Source organism: Salmo trutta, chromosome 36 (assembly GCF_901001165.1).
Source record: "Salmo trutta chromosome 36, fSalTru1.1, whole genome shotgun sequence".
In the NCBI taxonomy this organism is placed as follows: domain Eukaryota; kingdom Metazoa; phylum Chordata; class Actinopteri; order Salmoniformes; family Salmonidae; genus Salmo; species Salmo trutta.
In genome coordinates, this window is record NC_042992.1 from 35,074,463 (window position 1) to 35,093,179 (window position 18,717).

An 18,717-nucleotide genomic window follows, 5' to 3' on the forward strand; every position below is an offset into this window, starting at 1 on the left:
TGTTTTTTTTAAAGGCAGTAAATGAGGCTGAATGAACTGTTTCGCTGCCAGACAAGGCTCCACTGATAGCCAGATGTAATAGTGGTAAGATTTCACTCCATGGTGCTGAAAAGCAAGCTCTGCTGTTGGGATAGCTTTATTTAAACAGTTTGTGGGCACTGTTTGTCGCCGTTATAGTGCAATTCATGTATTGTTTAGTGTTGTGTAGTTGCTTTGCTGGCAGGCGTTTATTTATTTTTGCCCCACCAAGATTTACATGCTAAAATCGCCACTGCAGATCACACTTTAGTTTTTGTTGTCCTAGGCTACCTGGTTAAAATGCTTCCTCGCTAGCCTAGCTTCCTTTCATGGGCAACAACGCGACAGGCTAGTTTCTTAACATTAGCCTACTACATTTTACATTTACATTTAAGTCATTTAGCAGACGCTCTTATCCAGAGCGACTTACAAATTACATCTAGCTACATATTGAACTTCCATCCTCTCAGGCCAGGGGCACAATGTATGAATTTATGGTTAGATCAGAATCGCAGTTATAATCATTGGCCAGTACGGATAATTAAGTAAAACCACAAGTCCATATCCCTATCTCCATCCATGGCTAACTTAGGAAAGGGACAATTTTAGCAAGCTAGCTAGCCACCGGAGGACAACGACACAAGGAGATGCAACAAGTTTTTTCTGTAAATGATGTTTGGCTTGTGATTGGTGTAAAGCCAAATCCAAACTGGTTACCCTTGACACTTTGTTTTGGTGAGCCAGGACCATATACAGTTGAGCTCACTCAGTTTAGCTCAATGCTGATTGGCTATTATGTTATAAAAAAATATATAAATGGAAGCCAAATGTTCTCTGGTGTCCCTTGCATTCAATGTCATACTCTTTTTAACTAGACAGTATCAGATAGGTGGCCTACAGATACAGAAGGGCACTGTTTCGCTCGCTCTGATGTTTTCTCTGGTAAAATACATTCAGCCTCTTGCGAAATGGAGGAAAGTAATGAAACACAGAGATGAAAGATTTAAAAAATATATATTTCTTGGTAAAATAATTGCCTGGCTGCCCTTGGCATCCATGAATGCATGCCACTGAAAATAAATGGTGGGGAAATTATTGGAACCATTTCCTTGTTTAACCACTAGGTTGTTTGTGTATTATGACATACTGTGGTACTCTGTTCATCAGTTAGTCATCCATCTTAGTTATGCCATTACATTATTTTTGATTTCAGAAATTGCCATCACCTTTCCCGCCATACATTATTTATATAATATTTTTTACAGATTTTGGAAGGGCCTACCGTAAAACAGATTTCAACACCGACAGACCAGCAACTCTCTTATAGGACTGCAAGGAACAAGGATTTAATTTACACACACCATATTAGAAAATATAAGATCATACATGCAGGACAAGTGATACATAATAATGTTTATTTAAATGTTTGTCATGAAGTACAAGTATGAAGAACGTATGAAAATGTATGCACTACTGTAAGTCGCTCTGGATAAGAGCGTCTGTTAAATGACTAAAATGTAAATGTACATTGGAGTAGTGAACAGAAGTAGTTAACAATACATTGCGTAGCTACTATATTCTTGGTAATTTGCATAATTGTCAGTGCATTCGGAAAGTATTCAGACTATTCAGGAACAGTTTAGAATAAGGCTGCAACATAACAAAATGTGGAAAAAGGGAAGGGGTCTGAATACTTCCCGAATGCACTGTATATACAAATCCAATTTTTTAAACTTTTGGGCTAAATGTTTCATTGTGTTTGTCTAGAGCAAAGACATGATTTAGAGAGAAATACAAATCTGGAATCCTATCCTACGTTATACTGTTTCAAAATGGCGTACCATTTTCTACAGCTGCATGTCGTTTTACCACCATCTGCTGTAGATAGACTGTCTCTGCCACCTTCCTACCACCGATGGGCAGGACAGACACCTCTACAGGAGGTAAAAAACATAGACAAGAGCCACAACAAAAGCCACAATTTTGAATATTTGCGCAAAGGATTTCATCTCAACAACTTGGGGTGGCAGGATGACAGGATACTGGATAACAGGAGTCTGCTGTACAACAGGGGAAAGCTGGGGCTGGGAGTCACTGTGGGAGTGTACTGCCAGTGGTGGGGCAGGAGCCGGGGGCATTAAAAGGGGAAGCCCCTGTCTCCTCTGCTCCTCCAGAGCCTCAATCAGAAACACCAAAGCTTTGCGCGGGAAGGTTGGTGGGGCGAAGAGGTTGGAGGTGGGGACAAAGAAGTGGGGGAGCAGACCACTGCTTGCGTGGCCCTCCAGGGCCCTTAGGAGGTACATGAAGCAGGCAGGCAGCTGACGGGGCGTCCAGAGGGAGTCCTGGGCCCTGATGGAGAGGGTGTGTAGGAAGGCTGTCTTCCCGTGGTAGGAGCACAGAGCATCCAGCTCCTGAGGGTAGCGTTGCTTCAGTCCCTCGATCAGGCACTTAAGGAGCTTGAAGCACTGCTTACTAAAGGAGAGGAGGAGAGAAAGAGAGGCATTGTTCATAATATCGATCACTTCACATAAAGTTATTTGTTCGGTATTAGGGCTAAATGAGTCACAGGTGATAGTAAACGGTGTAGTCGAGTGAATTCTGACCGGCAACACTTGGTGGCAGAGCTCTCACAGCAGGTCCTCTTGTTCCCATGAGTCTTGATCAGTTCCTTTTCTATGTGAGAAAAGGAAATCCTCCAACTCTCTGCATGAGACAAAGCAGCAACATTTCAATCAAAGGGAAAATATCATTCACATTCAGTGTATCAATCATGTATCAGTCACAAAAACTATACAGAGTCATGCACCAATGGCTCTGACACAAAACAACAATGTTCCGCACACCTTTAGCTGCCTCACTAAGGTTTCGTCCCGGTGGTTTCTTGGGCACAAAGAAGCAAGTTTGGTGGGTGAGAGAGCGCCGGGTCTTCTTCCCCAGCCAGTTATCCACATCTGGGCCGGCGCGGGCAGCCAGAGGCCAGCCCTGTGAGGAGGGCACTTCCAGGGCGGGCACCACATCCACAGAAAGTAGTTCCTGTTTCCCATTATCCACTTCCAACAGGGAAAGGGTCACCGCTGGTGAGTTTGGACGCTTCCTATTCACAACCCAATGCCAGCTATTTCCAGGCACTGGTGATCAAAGAACACACAAAAGCATACAGGCAACGTTATATCCTGCCTGTTTGGCCCTGTCCGGGGGTATCATCGGATGGGGCCACAGTGTCTTCTGATCCCTCCTGTCTCAGCCTCCAGTATTTATGCTGCAGTAGTTTATGTGTCGGGGGGCTAGGGTCAGTCTGTTACATCTGGAGTATTCTCTTGTCTTATCCGGTGTCCTGTGTGAATGTAAATATGCTCTCTCTAATTCTCTCTTTCTTTCTTTCTTTCTTTCTCTCGGAGGACCTGAGCCCTAGGACTACCTGGCATGATGACTCCTTGCTGTCCCCAGTCCACCTGGCCATGCTGCTGCTCCAGTTTCAACTGTTCTGCCTGCGGCTACGGAACCCTGACCTGTTCACCGGACGTGCTTGTTGCACCCTCGACAATTACTATGATTATTATTATTTGACCATGCTGGTCATTTACGAACATTTTAACATCTTGACCATGTTCTGTTATAATATCCACCCGGCACAGCCAGAAGAGGACTGGCCACCCCTCATAGCCTGGTTCCTCTCTAGGTTTCTTCCTAGGTTTTTGGCCTTTCTCAGGAGTTTTTCCTAGGGAGTTTTTCCCAGCCACCGTGCTTCTTTCACATGCATTGCTTGCTGTTTGGGGTTTTAGGCTGGGTTTCTGTACAGCACTTTGAGATTTCAGCTGATGTACGAAGGGCTATATAAATAAATTTGATTTGATTTGATTTGGTCATGTCATATTTAGACAAAACAATGCCCCAGGTGGTTGGAGATGTGGACTACGACCACTGACCTCAAAAGCTCAAATAATCATATTGACCCCTCAACAACATAGCATCTACAGACAAACCAGTTGTACAAGATATACAGTATGGGTATGTGAGCATTTGTATGACTGCATTCATATACTCTCAGGTGAATATAGACCAGTTACCACACCTCTGTAGGTGCTGATGAACTTGCGGACCAGACGGTGCATTTCACTTATGATCTTGCTGGCTGAGATGGTGAGCCCATCGTCCAAAAGGAAAGACCGTATGTGGGAACGGGTCGGTCGGGATAGGGCGACTTCGTAGAAGAGGCCATGGTATTGGTCCAGCTCAGTCATTTTGAGGCGGGAAGGAGACTGGAGCTTCAGCATCATGTCAAACTCATTTGGGTTGAGTATCTGTTGGCACACAATGGCAATAAGTACTATTTACTATTTATATACAATTTAGTTTCATTCACAGGATTATAATAAAAGTAAAGTATACTCACTGAATGCAAAGGGCAGGTTTGACTGACCCAGATGAACTTAAAAACAGCAACACTTGACATTCAACACAAGAAGAACAAGGACCTCCATGTTTGCATGTCATATTTCCCTAGTATGTACAGTATGTGATACTACAGTTGAAGTCAGAAGTTTACATACACTTAGATTGGAGTCATTAAAACTCGTTTTTCAACCACTCCACAAATTTCTTGTTAACAAACTATAGTTTTGGCAAGTCGGTTAGGACATCTACTTTGTGCATGACACAAGTCATTTTTCCAAAAATTGTTTACAGACAGATTATTTCACTTATAATTCACTGTATCACAATTCCAGAGGCTCAGAAGTTTACATACACTAAGATGACTGTGCCTTTAAACAGCTTGGAAAATTCCTGAAAATTATGTCTTGGCTTTAGAAGCTTCTGATAGGCTAATTGACATAATTTGAGTCAATTGGAGGTGTACCTGTGGATGTATTTCAAGGCCTACCTTCAAACTCAATGCCTCTTTCCTTGAGATCATGGGAAAATCAAAAGAAATCAGCCAAGACCTCAGAAAAAACATTGTAGACCTCCACAAGTCTGGTTCATCCTTGGGAGCAATTTCCAAATGCCTGAAGGTACCACGTTCATCTGTACAAACAATAGTACGCAGGTATAAACACCATGGGACCACAGCCGTCATACCGCTCAGGAAGGAGACGCGTTCTGTCTCCTAGAGATGAACGTACTTTGGTGCGAAAAGTGCAAATCAATCCCAGAACAACAGCAAAGGACCTTGTGAATATGCTGGAGGAAACAGGTACAAAAGTATCTAAACTCAGCAAAAAAAAGAAACGTCCTCTCACTGTCAACTGCGTTTATTTTCAGCAAACTTAACATGTGTAAATATTTGTATGAGCATAACAAGATTCAACAACTGAGACATAAACTGAATAAGTTCCACAGACATGTGACTAACAGAAATGGAATAACGTGTCCCTGAACAAAGGGGGGTCAAAATCAAAAGTAACAGTCAGTATTTGGTGTGGCCACCAGCTGCATTAAGTACTGCAGTACTAAGTACTGACATTTCTAGGGGGAATGGCCCTAGCTCTCACCCTCCGATCCAACAGGTCCCAGACGTGCTCAATGGGATTGAGATACGGGCTCTTCGCTGGCCATGGCAGAACACTGACATTCCTGTCTTGCAGGAAATCACGCACAGAACGAGCAGTATGGCTGGTGGCATTGTCATGCTGGAGGGTCATCTCAGGATGAGCCTGCAGGAAGGGTACCACATGAGGCAGGAGGATATCTACCCTGTAACGCACAGCGTTGAGATTGTCTGCAATGACAACAGGCTCAGTCCGATGATGCTGTGACACACTGCCCCAGACCATGACGGACCCTCCAGTCCTGTCTGGTCCATCGACGGTGGGTTTGTGCCCATAGGCAACGTTGTTGCCAGTGATGTCTGGTGAGGACCTGCCTTACAACAGGCCTACAAGCCCTCAGTCCAGCCTCTCTCAGCCTATTGCGGACAGTCTGAGCCCTGATGGAGGGATTGTGCGTTCTTGGTGTAACTCGGGCAGTTGTTGTTGCCATCCTGTACCTGTCCCGCAGGTGTGATGTTCGGATGTACCGATCTTGTGCAGGTGTTGTTACCCGTGGTCTGCCATTGCGAGGACGATCAGCTGTCCATCCTGTTTACCTGTAGCTCTGTCTTAGGCTTCTCACAGTACGGACATTGCAATTTATTTCCCTGGCCACATCTGCAGTCCTCATGCCTCCCTGCAGCATGTCTAAGGCACGTTCACGCAGATGAGCAGGGACCCTGGGCATCTTTCTTTTCGTGTTTTTCAGAGTCAGCAGAAAGGCGTCTTTAGTGTCCTAAGTTTTCATAACTGTGACCTTAATTGCCTACCGTCTGTAAGCTGTTCCACAGGTGCATGTTCATTAATTGTTTATGGTTCATTGAACAAGGATGGGAAACAGTGTTTAATCCCTTTACAATGAAGATCTGTGAAGTTACTTGGATTTTTACGAATTATCTTTGAAAAACAGGGTCCTAAAAAAGGGACGTTTCTTATTTTGCTGAGTTTATAGCCACAGTAAAACGAGTCCTATATCGACATAACCAGAAAGGCCGCTCAGCAAGGAAGAAGCCACTGCTCCAAAACTGACATAAAAAAGCCAGACTACGGTTTGCAACTGCATATGGAGACAAAGATCGTGCTTTTTGGAGAAATGTCCTCTGGTCTGATGAAACAAAAATAGAACTGTTTGGCCATAATGACCATCATTATGTTTGGAGGAAAAAGGGGGAGGCTTGCAAGCCGAATAACACCATCCCAACCGTGAAGCACAGGGGTGGCAGGCAGCATCATGTTGTGGGGATGCTTTGCTGCAGGAGGGACTGGTGCACTTCACAAAATAGATGGCATCATGAGGTAGGAAAATGATGTGGATATATTGAAGCAACATCTCAAGACATCAGTCAGGAAGTTAAAGCTTGGTCTAAAATGGGTCTTCCAAATGGACAATGACCCCAAGCATACTTCCAAAGTTGTGGCAAAATGGCTCAAGGTATTGGAGTGGCCATCACAAAGCCCTGACCTCAATCCTATAGACAATTTGTGGGCAGAACTGAAAAAGCATGTCTGAGCAAGGAGGCCTACAAACCTGACTCCGTTACACCAGCTCTGCCAGGAGGAATGGGCCAAAATTCACCCAACTTATTGTGGGAAGCTTGTGGAAGGCTACCCAAAACGTTTGACCCAAGTTAAACAATTTAAAGGCAATGCTACCAAATACCCACTGGGAATGTGATGAAAGAAATAAAAGCTGAAATAAATCATTCTCTCTACTATTACTCTGACATTTCACATTCTTAAAATAAAGTGGTGATCCTAATTGACCTAACACTGGAATTTTTACTAGGATTAAATGTCAGGAATTTTGAAAAACTGAGTTTAAATGTATTTGGCTAAGGTGTATGTAAACTTCTTACTTCAACTGTATATGTTTGGGGGTGAGGATTTTTTATGTTGCTGTATATGTTTGTGGAAAGAATTTGTTGACGGACAGTAAACATTCCTATCAGTGTTAAGGTGTGGCATTGGTGAGGGGGTAAGAGATTTACCGGTAATGCAGGACAGGCAGCCATATTGCAGTATTGGCACATCGATACTGCCTAATCAGTCACTCAAGGTTAATCCATGTTTTTTAAAACACACCTTAAGTGGAAATGTGGATCATTTGTTCTCTTGTGTTTTAAATGAGCCGACAGCCAGAGACATATCCTGTCTCATTGTGTGAGTTACCTTGACCATCTCGTAGTATGAACCACTGCTCAGCACAGAGGCTGACTGGAAGTAGGGCTGCTCGTCACTGCTCTTGAGGAAGATCAGCAGGCTTTCCCGGAGATGGTTGACCAGGTCCACGGCCCACTGGCGGTCACTCTGGCGGAGCTTGAGGTCCTGGGCCCGAAGCCTGATCCAGCGGGCCAGCTCTGGGGAGATAGGGACCAGCTCGTCCCCTGGGTTGGGTTTCTCGGCTGTGGGCAGATTAATGTATTGGCTGGACTGTCTCAGATGAGCATAGTATTGAAGCATGAATGGTGTAATTTTCACCCTGTTTTACAGGATTATGCACATGTAACAGTGTAGGTTCCGTCCCTCTCTTCGCCCCAACCTGGGCTCGAACCAGGGACCCTTGCACACATCAACAACTGACACCCACGAAGCATCGTTACCCATTGCGCCACAAAAGCCGCAGCCCTTGCAACACAAGGGGAAACCCTACTTCAAGTCTCAGAACGAGTGACGTCACTGATTGAAATGCTATTAGCGCGCACCACCGCTAACTAACTAGCCATTTCACATTGGTTACACACACATGAACTTCATCTACAAAACATATTTCTGTCTCAGAGGCAAAAACTCACTCAACTCAGAATATCAATTCTGGCTAGATTTATGAATATAACATGTTACTGATTGTCTTTGCATCTTTGACATACACTGATACACACATCAGATGAGGACAATCAACAATAGCATTGAAGCGAGCAGGTCTACCATGCTATTACCTGCCAGGTGTGGTCTCTGCCTAGGGAGGTGTGAGGTGAGTGTGGCTGGGATACTGGCATTTCCATCATTCTGACCCAGCAATGCCCCAGTCTGAGAGTCCTCTATAGGGCTACCTCCAGCTCCATCCAGAAACCCACCCTCCTCTGCCTCTCTGCCCAGGCTAGGTTGGAGGTCAATAGGGGTGGATGGGGTCCTTCTGAGGGCCCGTGATGGAGTTGTCTGGTGCTCTCCAGAGGGTGTGGATGGAACTGAGCTCTGTCTCCTGGAGGATAATCCCCTCTGAGGTGTGCTTCTGTTCATCTTTCTACTTTGATCAACGCACACAAACACAAATCAATTCAGAGAAACTATATCTGCAAGTATGACATAAATATAATTTGAATATCCTCTTCCTTCTAGGTTGAATGTATATGGGATAGGACTGCACAATAATAAAAACTACCTCACTCAACCTTTAGTGGGTGCTTATAAACATAGCACCACAGAGATCAGAATAAATTACAAAATTATATGTAATTTTAGTACAATGAAAGTAATGCTGAGGTCCTGCCATGAGGAATGAACATAATTGTTGTTTCCAAGACCTTACCCGAACCACAATGACCCCAGCCCAGGCTACATGTTACTCAAGACATTTTATTCATCCCAGACTGATTGTTAAAGAATCATTCAACCATTGTGAAATGTTACACGGGTTGTGAAGATTTACCTGCTGTTGTCGTCTTTGTCACAAATATCAGCTTGGTAGGGTGACAGACAGACGTCGCTATTGCTCTTCTCCGTGTCAGCTCACTTACTGTGTTCCTTCTCTCTGTGACAGCACATCCCCGTTTCCTGCCACTATTCCCATTTTCGCTTTCTTTTCCCCAAGTATGATGTCAAATATGAAACAAAGATAAAAGAGCTTTGCCCCGCCTGTCTTTTTAGCAGTGGATTACGGGTCGCACAAATGCATTCCAGGTGACGGGTTGATACTGAACGTGAAACTGTAAGAAAGAGGGTTTCACCAGAGGATTGTATAGGTACCGTCATAAAAATGTTATGCTCTACTAGGTTCGTGAAAGCTTGCCATTTTGTGCGAAAGCTTTAATATTAAGAGAAAAAAAACCCACTGGCAATTAGTTTATCTTTCAGTCACAACCCCATAACTTAACAGTAGCCGATATTTACTGGTGTACAATTTCATACAGGGCAAACACTTTTCTGAAAGTATGCATCTACAGTATTGACATGTTTAGCAACATCACTTAACATTTCTGAAGTAACTCAAAGGAGAAAAACCGAGGCAGTGAATCATATCTATTGAATATTCCCCAAAGAAATGGATAGGTATTATTTTCTGTTTGTAGTCAATATTGTAAACCAATGGAACGTTTTCAGCAAATCAATCCAAAATCTGACAACTAGCTCGATGTTTCACAGCAACAGAAATCAGACTTTATTTTCATATTCTAACACAACATATAATTTCATGATAGATACCAGTATGTATCCAACAGTAACTGATTCAGCGTTTGGCTTATGAGAAACAAGAAACAGCAGCGTTTTGGCAGTTAATGTTCATGTTTTTTTATTTTTGGTTTTATCATAATTTTCCCTAAAGCATTATTCTTCGAACATTTGCTTTCCTTTCCTGCGAAAACTTTTGCGATGGGTTTTTATTAGCATTAGCCAGTCCTTGAGTAGAGAGCTCAGGTTCTGAGACACTGCAGGATGGGATGCCGGTGACACGCCTTGTTGTTGCTGGATGTCTGGAGCAGGAATTCATTTGGCTTTTGTGGCCTTAATGGCAGACTTGGTCACCTTGCCAGTGCTGGCAGCCTTCTTGTCGACGGCCTTGATGACACCAACGGCAACGGTCTGTCTCATGTCACGCACGGCAAAACGACCTGCAACAGCGAAGAGAAATGGTTACTGGACGGGGCTGAATGATTTTCTGTGTAGTTTTGCTAAATGGAGGTGTCAGCATATTCCAGAAGTCATTGAAGTTCCTACTTCACTGTTTTTGTAAGTGACATTGTAAGGTTGAGACTAGTAAGATCTCTTCACCATCTTACAAGCAATGCAACAGTAAATGTGTGGAGAATTCTTTCAACACCAAAAGGCTGCATTACTCAGATGGGTCCTATACAGTGATGGGAACCAACACGTAACATTCCGGTTTTCAATAGCACTGTATAAATAAAACCCACAATCGTCATCATTAGGCATTTGTGTGTGACTCACCAAGGGGAGGGTAGGCGGCAAAGCTCTCCACACACATGGGCTTTCCTGGCACCATGACAATGATGGCGGCGTCTCCAGACTTCAGGGCTTTGGGGTTGTCCTCAAGCTTCTTGCCGGAACGACGGTCGATCTTCTCCTTGAGCTCGCTGAACTTGCAGGCGATGTGAGCGGTGTGGCAATCCAGCACGGGGGCATAGCCCTGGGAGATCTGGCCAGGGTGGTTCAGGATGATGACCTGAAGATTGGGGTAAAGTTTGGGTAAGGATGGGCTGGACTCTAGAACTACAGTGAAAGGGGGTTGGGACGTGGCAAAACTGAATTCAGAAAGTGCACTTAAAAAAATATGTTTTTATGAAAGTTTATGGCCAGAAACGAGACATGTAGTAAAGTAGACTTAGAATATTAGTATTTTGTATAATCTTTCCAAAAACTACATTCAAAATCAGTTCCATCTCTCACCTGAGCGGTGAAGTTGCCGGCCTCCATTGGAGGGTCATTCTTGCTGTCTCCAGCCACGTTGCCACGACGGATATCCTTGACAGATACGTTCTTGACGTTGAAGCCGACATTGTCACCGGGGAGAGCCGCTTCCAGGGTCTCGTGGTGCATCTCCACAGACTTCACCTCAGTGGTGACATTAGCGGGGGCGAAGGTGACGATCATACCGGCCTTCAGGGTGCCTGTCTCCACACGGCCCACTGGTACTGTTCCAATACCTGATGGGAAACAAGTATTTAACCACAAGACACATACCCATTCATGTCTAAAGAAAATAACCAGTACATTCAAACATATTGATCTATGACTGGTTCTTACCGCCGATTTTGTAGACGTCCTGAAGGGGCAGACGGAGGGGCTTGTCAGTGGGGCGGGAGGGGGCCAGGATAGAGTCCAGAGCCTCCAGAAGGGTCACACCGCTAGCCCCACCCTCCTTACGCTCGACTTTCCATCCCTTGAACCAGCCCATCTGCAATGGGCAACAGAAGAAACAAGATCAAAATTACACAGACTTGCTTACCTGTCAGAGTTTATCCTTCTATAAAGTTCCAGCCCTGATCATTTATGCATATAACCACCTAGACCTACATTGCTGTGGTTTAGTGTACCGTGTGTGGATGGGCTACTCACGTTGGGGCTAGCCTCCAGCATGTTGTCCCCATGCCATCCAGAGATGGGCACAAAGGCGACGGTGGCAGGGTTGTAGCCAATCTTCTTGATGTAGGTGCTGACCTCCTTCTGGATCTCCTCAAACCGCTTCTGGCTGTAGGGGGGTTCAGTAGAGTCCATCTTGTTGACTCCAACAATGAGCTGCTTCACTCCCAGAGTGTAGGCGAGGAGAGCGTGCTCACGGGTCTGGCCGTTCTTGGAGATACCAGCCTCAAACTCACCCACACCACCAGCAACAATCAGCACAGCGCAATCAGCCTGAGAAGATGAAGTCATAGATATTGACACTCCAAACCTTGTGGTAAAATGCCACTACTGATATATCCTTTCAGTTAGGAAACAGATTGGACATTAAAGCTCGTCTTTACCTGAGAGGTACCAGTGATCATGTTCTTGATAAAGTCTCTGTGTCCAGGGGCATCAATGATGGTGACGTAGTACTTGGCAGTCTCGAACTTCCACAGGGAAATGTCGATGGTGATACCACGCTCCCTCTCAGCCTTCAGCTTGTCCAGCACCCAGGCATACTTGAAAGAGCCCTTGCCCATCTACACAACCAGAAAAAAAGTTTGCTTTTATTGCACTTAAGATGTCTACACAGTTCTGTAATGTTTTTTTGTTGATCAAATCGATCCAATTACACCTACTACAAAAGTATAGAATTTTGTACTAGTTTGTCAGTTAATGAAATGCAATCACAATAAGAATTTCATCCATTAACAGTATTACTCGTGAATTGCAAGTTGACAATCCATCCCATCAACAAAATTACTCCAAAAATGACTGCCTTATCAGATAAACTTCTGCTAGCTGAGCAATAAATCAGTCCCATTAACAAAATCCATATTTGTCTTGACTAAAGTCAAACTGATCACTCAATCCCATTTGCTAACATTCATGTGTGTGTTCCCCAATACTCTTCATAATGCACTGACAAAAAAATAGATTTAAGATTTTAATCAGTTAAATAACATCAATATATTCCATTTGCCTTTAGTGCACAATGGCCTTAACACATTTGGTACAGTAGATGGCGCTCGTGTCAAGGCAATCAGTTGAAGGATTTTCTGTTCTAGCCACACCCGTTATGGAACGTCGCAATTCATAGCAACATTAGCTAACTCAGAATCCCTGGAAAATGTCAGGGCTCCCAAACATACCTCAGCAGCCTCCTTCTCGAACTTCTCAATGGTTCTCTTGTCAATGCCTCCGCATTTGTAGATCAGATGACCTGTGGTGGTTGACTTGCCGGAGTCGACATGGCCAATGACCACGATGTTAATGTGGATCTTTTCCTTTCCCATGATTTACTGATGAAAAGGAAACTGACATAACTACCGATGTACAATTTTATTTACACAAAATACACACATGGCCGACATGGCTGCAGGAGTAGAAATTAATGGTGTAATCAATTGATGAATTCGACAGATTGCCGACAGGCGCCACTGACTCATGCACCATGTGCTATCCACAAATCATTCCCCTCCCACCGCCCTCCATGTTCAGTCATAAGACTAGCAAGCCGGCCATGTTGAGGCAAATCAACGACACCCGCTGTATGGCCGTGAAGGCAGTCGTGCACAGCCGACTAAAATTCTAGCTAGGCAATATTACAGCAATGCAGTTAAACTTCATTTCCATGAACGAATTTCAATTACCCACTAAACTTAGTGGTCTGCAATGAGACTGACCAATTTTTATAAAACAGTTAAGTCATCTTAAATCAAACCGGTCCTAAAAATCATGCGCCCCCTCCCAAAAAAAAGAGGCTGCCACAACACTTTCATAACCATGCCGCAATTTTAGTGTAGCAGTATTGAGGTATTTAGTTTAGCTACGTAACAATTACATCCTGAAATGAGCATTTTCTTCACTAACCTGAAACAATACAGATAACGGGTATTCCTGCTTTAGACCGGAGAAAAAGGACAGAATATGAGCCCACATCTCTTTTTATACCGGTGTAGTGGGAGGCGGGCGCTACAGCCCTGGTGTCACGAGAAATAAAGTGCCATTGGTTATGCCAGTGTAACCCCACCTAGGTGATTGGCTGGCAAAAACCATCACTGGGCACAGCCGTGCAGCAGTCAGGGATAGCTTGTGTCAAAACAGCTGCAAAGACCAAGTTAGATACAGTGCTGCACTTGTTCTATCCTATGGCACAGCTCCCACTCTACAACAAGAACAAGGAAAACGACAGAGCAAGCTTTTTGGTCAAGACATTTAAAGACCTTTATTAGTTACCAGCAGCTTTCTTCCAATTTAATTGTGGCATCAAACAGGTGCAGTTCTAAACCATTAACTCAAATGAAACTGACAGAGGCACTGTCAGTCATATGACAAAGTGTATCTGCGTTGGGTTCTTTTCCTGCGAAAACTTTTACGATGGGTTTTAATCAGCATTAACCAGTCCTTAAGTATAGAGCTCAGGTTTTGAGACTCCGCAGGATGTAGGGCTGCAGACCGCACCACCCGAGGGACGTCCTGTGGGAGGAGAATTCACTTTTTACCAGCCTTAACGGCGGATTTGGTGACCTTGCCGCTGGAGGCAGCCTTCTTGTCGACGGCCTTGATGACACCAACAGCAACAGTCTGCCTCATGTCACGCACAGCGAAACGACCTGAGGGAAAGAGAAAATTAGGAACGAGGCCTTCTCCAAGCATAGAAGATACTTAAAAATGGAACGTCTTTGGTAAGAGGGCTTGTGGATTACTTACCAAGAGGAGGGTATTCCTGGAAGCTCTCCACACACATGGGCTTGCCGGGGATCATGTCAACGATGGCAGCGTCTCCAGACTTCAGGAACTTGGGGGCATCCTCAAGTTTCTTGCCGGAACGACGGTCGATCTTCTCCTTGAGCTCGCTGAACTTGCAGGCGATGTGAGCAGTGTGGCAATCCAGCACGGGGGCATAGCCCTGGGAGATCTGGCCAGGGTGGTTCAGGATGATGACCTGTAAAAACAAGACATGGTCGATTAGAGCATGAAAACAATTAAATTGTCAAGGGAAGACAGCTCACCCACCCAACAATTTTAAACAGCATGCCTACCTGAGCGGTGAAGGTGCCGGCCTCCATTGGGGGGTCGTTTTTGCTGTCTCCAGCCACGTTGCCACGACGGATATCCTTGACGGACACGTTCTTGACGTTGAAGCCGACATTGTCACCGGGCATAGCCGATTCTAGGGTCTCGTGGTGCATCTCCACAGACTTCACCTCAGTGGTGACATTAGCGGGGGCGAAGGTGACGATCATACCGGCCTTCAGGGTGCCAGTCTCCACACGGCCCACGGGTACTGTTCCAATACCTGATGGGGAAACCAGGGGAGAATAGATTAACGATCAAGAGCAGAAGCAAGCCTTTGCAAGTATACAGTCCGTATACAAACACGAAGTGTAGGACTGGTTCTTACCGCCGATTTTGTAGACATCCTGGAGGGGCAGACGAAGGGGCTTATCTGTGGGGCGGGAGGGGGGCAGGATTGAGTCCAGGGCCTCCAGCAGAGTCACACCGTTGGCGTTACCATCCTTACGTTCGACCTTCCATCCCTTGAACCAGCCCATCTAGAATAGGAGAATTTCTGTTTATGTACAAGGCATGACATATGCAAGTGACAGGGTGAGACTTTCAATGTAGTAGAATGCACTGAGGATAGGCTACTCACATTGGCACTGGCTTCCAGCATGTTGTCCCCATGCCATCCAGAGATGGGCACAAAGGCAACAGTGGCAGGGTTGTAGCCAATCTTCTTGATGTAGGTGGTGACCTCCTTCTGGATCTCCTCAAACCGCTTCTGGCTGTAGGGGGGTTCAGTAGAGTCCATCTTGTTGACTCCAACAATGAGCTGCTTCACTCCCAGAGTGTAGGCGAGGAGAGCGTGCTCACGGGTCTGGCCGTTCTTGGAGATACCAGCCTCAAACTCACCCACACCACCAGCAACAATCAGCACAGCGCAATCAGCCTGGAGGGGGACAAGTCATGTCAGCCCAACACACTTGTTCATTTATCACCTTAATTTGTCAGGTTTACAGTATATTCTGATTGTACTGGGGGCCCAATTACCTGAGAGGTACCAGTGATCATGTTCTTGATGAAATCTCTGTGTCCAGGGGCATCAATGATTGTGACGTAGTACCTGCCGGTCTCGAACTTCCACAGGGAAATGTCGATGGTGATACCACGCTCCCTCTCAGCCTTCAGCTTGTCCAGCACCCAGGCATACTTGAAAGAGCCCTTGCCCATCTAAAATTAGAGGAAAGGCACATTGTTCAATAATTCATTTTACCAGTGAACTATGCTACACAGCAAAAATATATAGTGAGCAAGTAGCTCATTTAGGGTTATGCCTTAATTGGATTTGGGAAACAAGGCCCAACTCATTAACAGAATTTAACAGATTGATGTATGCAACAACTTTAGTGTAGAGAACGCATTATACGGGATAGCTTTTGTCTGTAGCAGGTTAATAAGTATGTCAAGGTTTAAGTTACAAATATATTTGAGATGTAAATATGTAAACTGTATCCCTCCTAGCCAAGACCGCTATAAAGTACTCAGCCGCCATTACACAAAGTGCATCGTCATTACCCGGACGCTAGGCCTGCGCAAGCACCCTGCGCGCACCCGTTACCCACACCCACACCAGTTTATAAAAAAAATGCTGTCGCCGCCATCTTTGATCCAAACTAACGTAACCAGAACAGAAAGCCCCAACAAACAGAAAAAAACCCGCTTACCTCAGCTGCTTCCTTCTCGAACTTTTCAATGGTTCTTTTGTCAATGCCTCCGCACTTGTAGATCAGATGACCTGTGGTGGTTGACTTGCCGGAGTCGACATGGCCAATGACCACGATGTTAATGTGGATCTTTTCCTTTCCCATGGTTGCTTAATTCGTTTCTGAAATAAAATGAGCAGAGATACCACTTAACTAGGCAACATTGACGTTAATGTAACAATTTGCTTGGGGAACAAGGGTGCAGCATTAAAACGCCGGGTCACTCAGACTATGCATTCGATCATTTTTGTCGATGGGCCATGAAAAAAATAAAATTTAAAGTCCACATCCCATTAAAATTATATTGAGAGAAAAAAAAAAAAAGTAAACTGACAGCTAACTACTCAGTCGTTAAACTCATCCGACTAAGGGTGAGCGAGCTACGATCACGTACTGTTGGGCCTCAGTCGGCCATGGGCCAAAAGCGACACGTGTTACTTCCAGGCCACATCGTATAGAGTTACAGAAAGAACTCCAAATATCCAGAAGGAATTTATCCCTACTAGACAACAGTCGCCTGGGTTTTCGTACAGTTGTTCAGATCATGGAATACATTCCATTTAGCTACCTACTCATCCTCACAGGCCACCGCTTTAGTATCCTTTGTCCCCCCCCCCCCCCCCCCAGTTCCCCCTCCCCAAGTTGAAAAACGTTCTCCCGGCAAAATATAACTTGGAAGTTCACTAAAAACCACATCGCCATTTTATAAGGTAACTTAAATGAACGTTAAATAATCCCTACACCATCCAATTCACTTTAATTGAAACATTGTCCACACCATTAAATACTATCGGAAATAGCTTACGTTTTCGCAATGTGTCTAACAAGTTACAAAAACAAACGTGCTAACATGTTAGGCCTGTTTTTGAAACCACTAGAGGCTAAATAGGATAAACGCGCTTACCGGTGTTACTGTGCGCTCACTCGACCACTGCTGATGCCCCTACCCAGGTAACAAAAAGAGAAAGAAAGCTGGTTGAGTTTGAGTTTTTATACACTGGGAGGTGGCTAGACTGGGTTGCGTCCCCGCTTCCCTTCCCCCTCCCTACTCGAACCCTCAAATCACACACAATTCAGCGAAAAACTATGCCCGTCCGTCGTGATACGTCATGATGTTTGAAACATTTTCCAATTTTGAACGAAATCCTTTCTGATTCAACCAAAAGGTCTAAAAACAATATAGCTAGGTAATTGATAAATTGATTAAATAACCACATGTGGTCAAGTACACTCTTTATTGGCACAAGAAAAAAATGACCAGAGACTCATTCAATAACTCAATTGACAAGAGTTTAACAAAAATCTGACAGTAGATTACCCCACTGTATGTTGAGTGTGGTTAGATATCTCAACAAACCAATCCCCATTGTCTCATAACCCTGAGTGAGATTATTAAAACCTGCTTTCTGGAAATGAAATGATATTATTTCATCAATTTGGTTTCAACATGAGTACATAGCATTTACAATTGTCATATCATATTTTTTATTTAGTCAGTTTACTGTAGACCTACAAGAGTATTCAAATTCAGAGATTTAGATTATACAGTTTTCTCAATGGACTATAAACTGTCTTGGATTATTGCCTTAGGAGCAGGCGTGTAGGAAATGGCCCGGTATTGATTCTAGGTGACCCAATCAGTATAACAAGAGTATTCAAATTCAGAGATTTGCACTCAAACAGTGTACTCAGAAGGGAGACCCAGACTCCTTGTTTCAATGACCTGGAGGGCACCTTCACACACATTCAGATTCAAAAAGAGGTTCAGACCAGGCCAAGGTGAGTGACTACAGTGATCAATAAGTGTGAGGGAGTCCTGATAGATTCTCCATTCACATTGTAATGCTGAGTGCTTTCTAAACCTCTCCTTGCTGTAGGCCTATGTGTTGCCCACCCAGTCCAAAAGCAATGTTACATTCAATAACACTGCAGCAAAGTTGGGTGATGTAACTGTGATTGCAGTTCTACATTCTACATTTCATTCTACAGTCTACATTTCCTTTTCCCCATACCCTAGTCAGTGACTGTGTTTTATGACAAATAGTGATAAAAATGACTCTGCG

The 18,717-nt window shown here is 44.4% G+C and overlaps 3 protein-coding genes across 3 annotated transcripts; all 3 read right to left on the reverse strand.

The window, feature by feature from the left end:
- Positions 1-1,412: 1,412 nt before the first annotated feature.
- LOC115175959 (cyclic GMP-AMP synthase) lies at positions 1,413-9,554 on the reverse strand. Its single transcript, XM_029735644.1, has 7 exons — positions 9,193-9,554; positions 8,483-8,790; positions 7,716-7,948; positions 4,091-4,319; positions 2,862-3,146; positions 2,622-2,721; positions 1,413-2,490 (listed from the first exon to the last, which is right to left on the reverse strand). Exons 2-7 carry the CDS (start codon positions 8,781-8,783, stop codon positions 1,953-1,955), a joined length of 1,686 nt encoding a protein of 561 aa, XP_029591504.1. The 5' UTR covers positions 8,784-8,790; positions 9,193-9,554; the 3' UTR covers positions 1,413-1,952.
- A 349-nt stretch (positions 9,555-9,903) lies between these two features.
- On the reverse strand, positions 9,904-13,948 carry LOC115175960 (elongation factor 1-alpha). Its single transcript, XM_029735646.1, has 8 exons — positions 13,758-13,948; positions 13,037-13,186; positions 12,245-12,424; positions 11,838-12,134; positions 11,526-11,676; positions 11,169-11,425; positions 10,710-10,944; positions 9,904-10,372 (listed from the first exon to the last, which is right to left on the reverse strand). The coding sequence occupies exons 2-8, from the start codon at positions 13,178-13,180 to the stop codon at positions 10,248-10,250; spliced, it is 1,389 nt and encodes a 462-aa protein (XP_029591506.1). The 5' UTR covers positions 13,181-13,186; positions 13,758-13,948; the 3' UTR covers positions 9,904-10,247.
- Positions 13,949-14,086: 138 nt separating this feature from the next.
- Positions 14,087-17,705, reverse strand: LOC115175961 (elongation factor 1-alpha, oocyte form). Its single transcript, XM_029735647.1, has 8 exons — positions 17,559-17,705; positions 16,616-16,776; positions 15,942-16,121; positions 15,544-15,840; positions 15,292-15,442; positions 14,930-15,186; positions 14,598-14,832; positions 14,087-14,500 (listed from the first exon to the last, which is right to left on the reverse strand). The coding sequence occupies exons 2-8, from the start codon at positions 16,757-16,759 to the stop codon at positions 14,379-14,381; spliced, it is 1,386 nt and encodes a 461-aa protein (XP_029591507.1). The 5' UTR covers positions 16,760-16,776; positions 17,559-17,705; the 3' UTR covers positions 14,087-14,378.
- Positions 17,706-18,717: the final 1,012 nt, after the last annotated feature.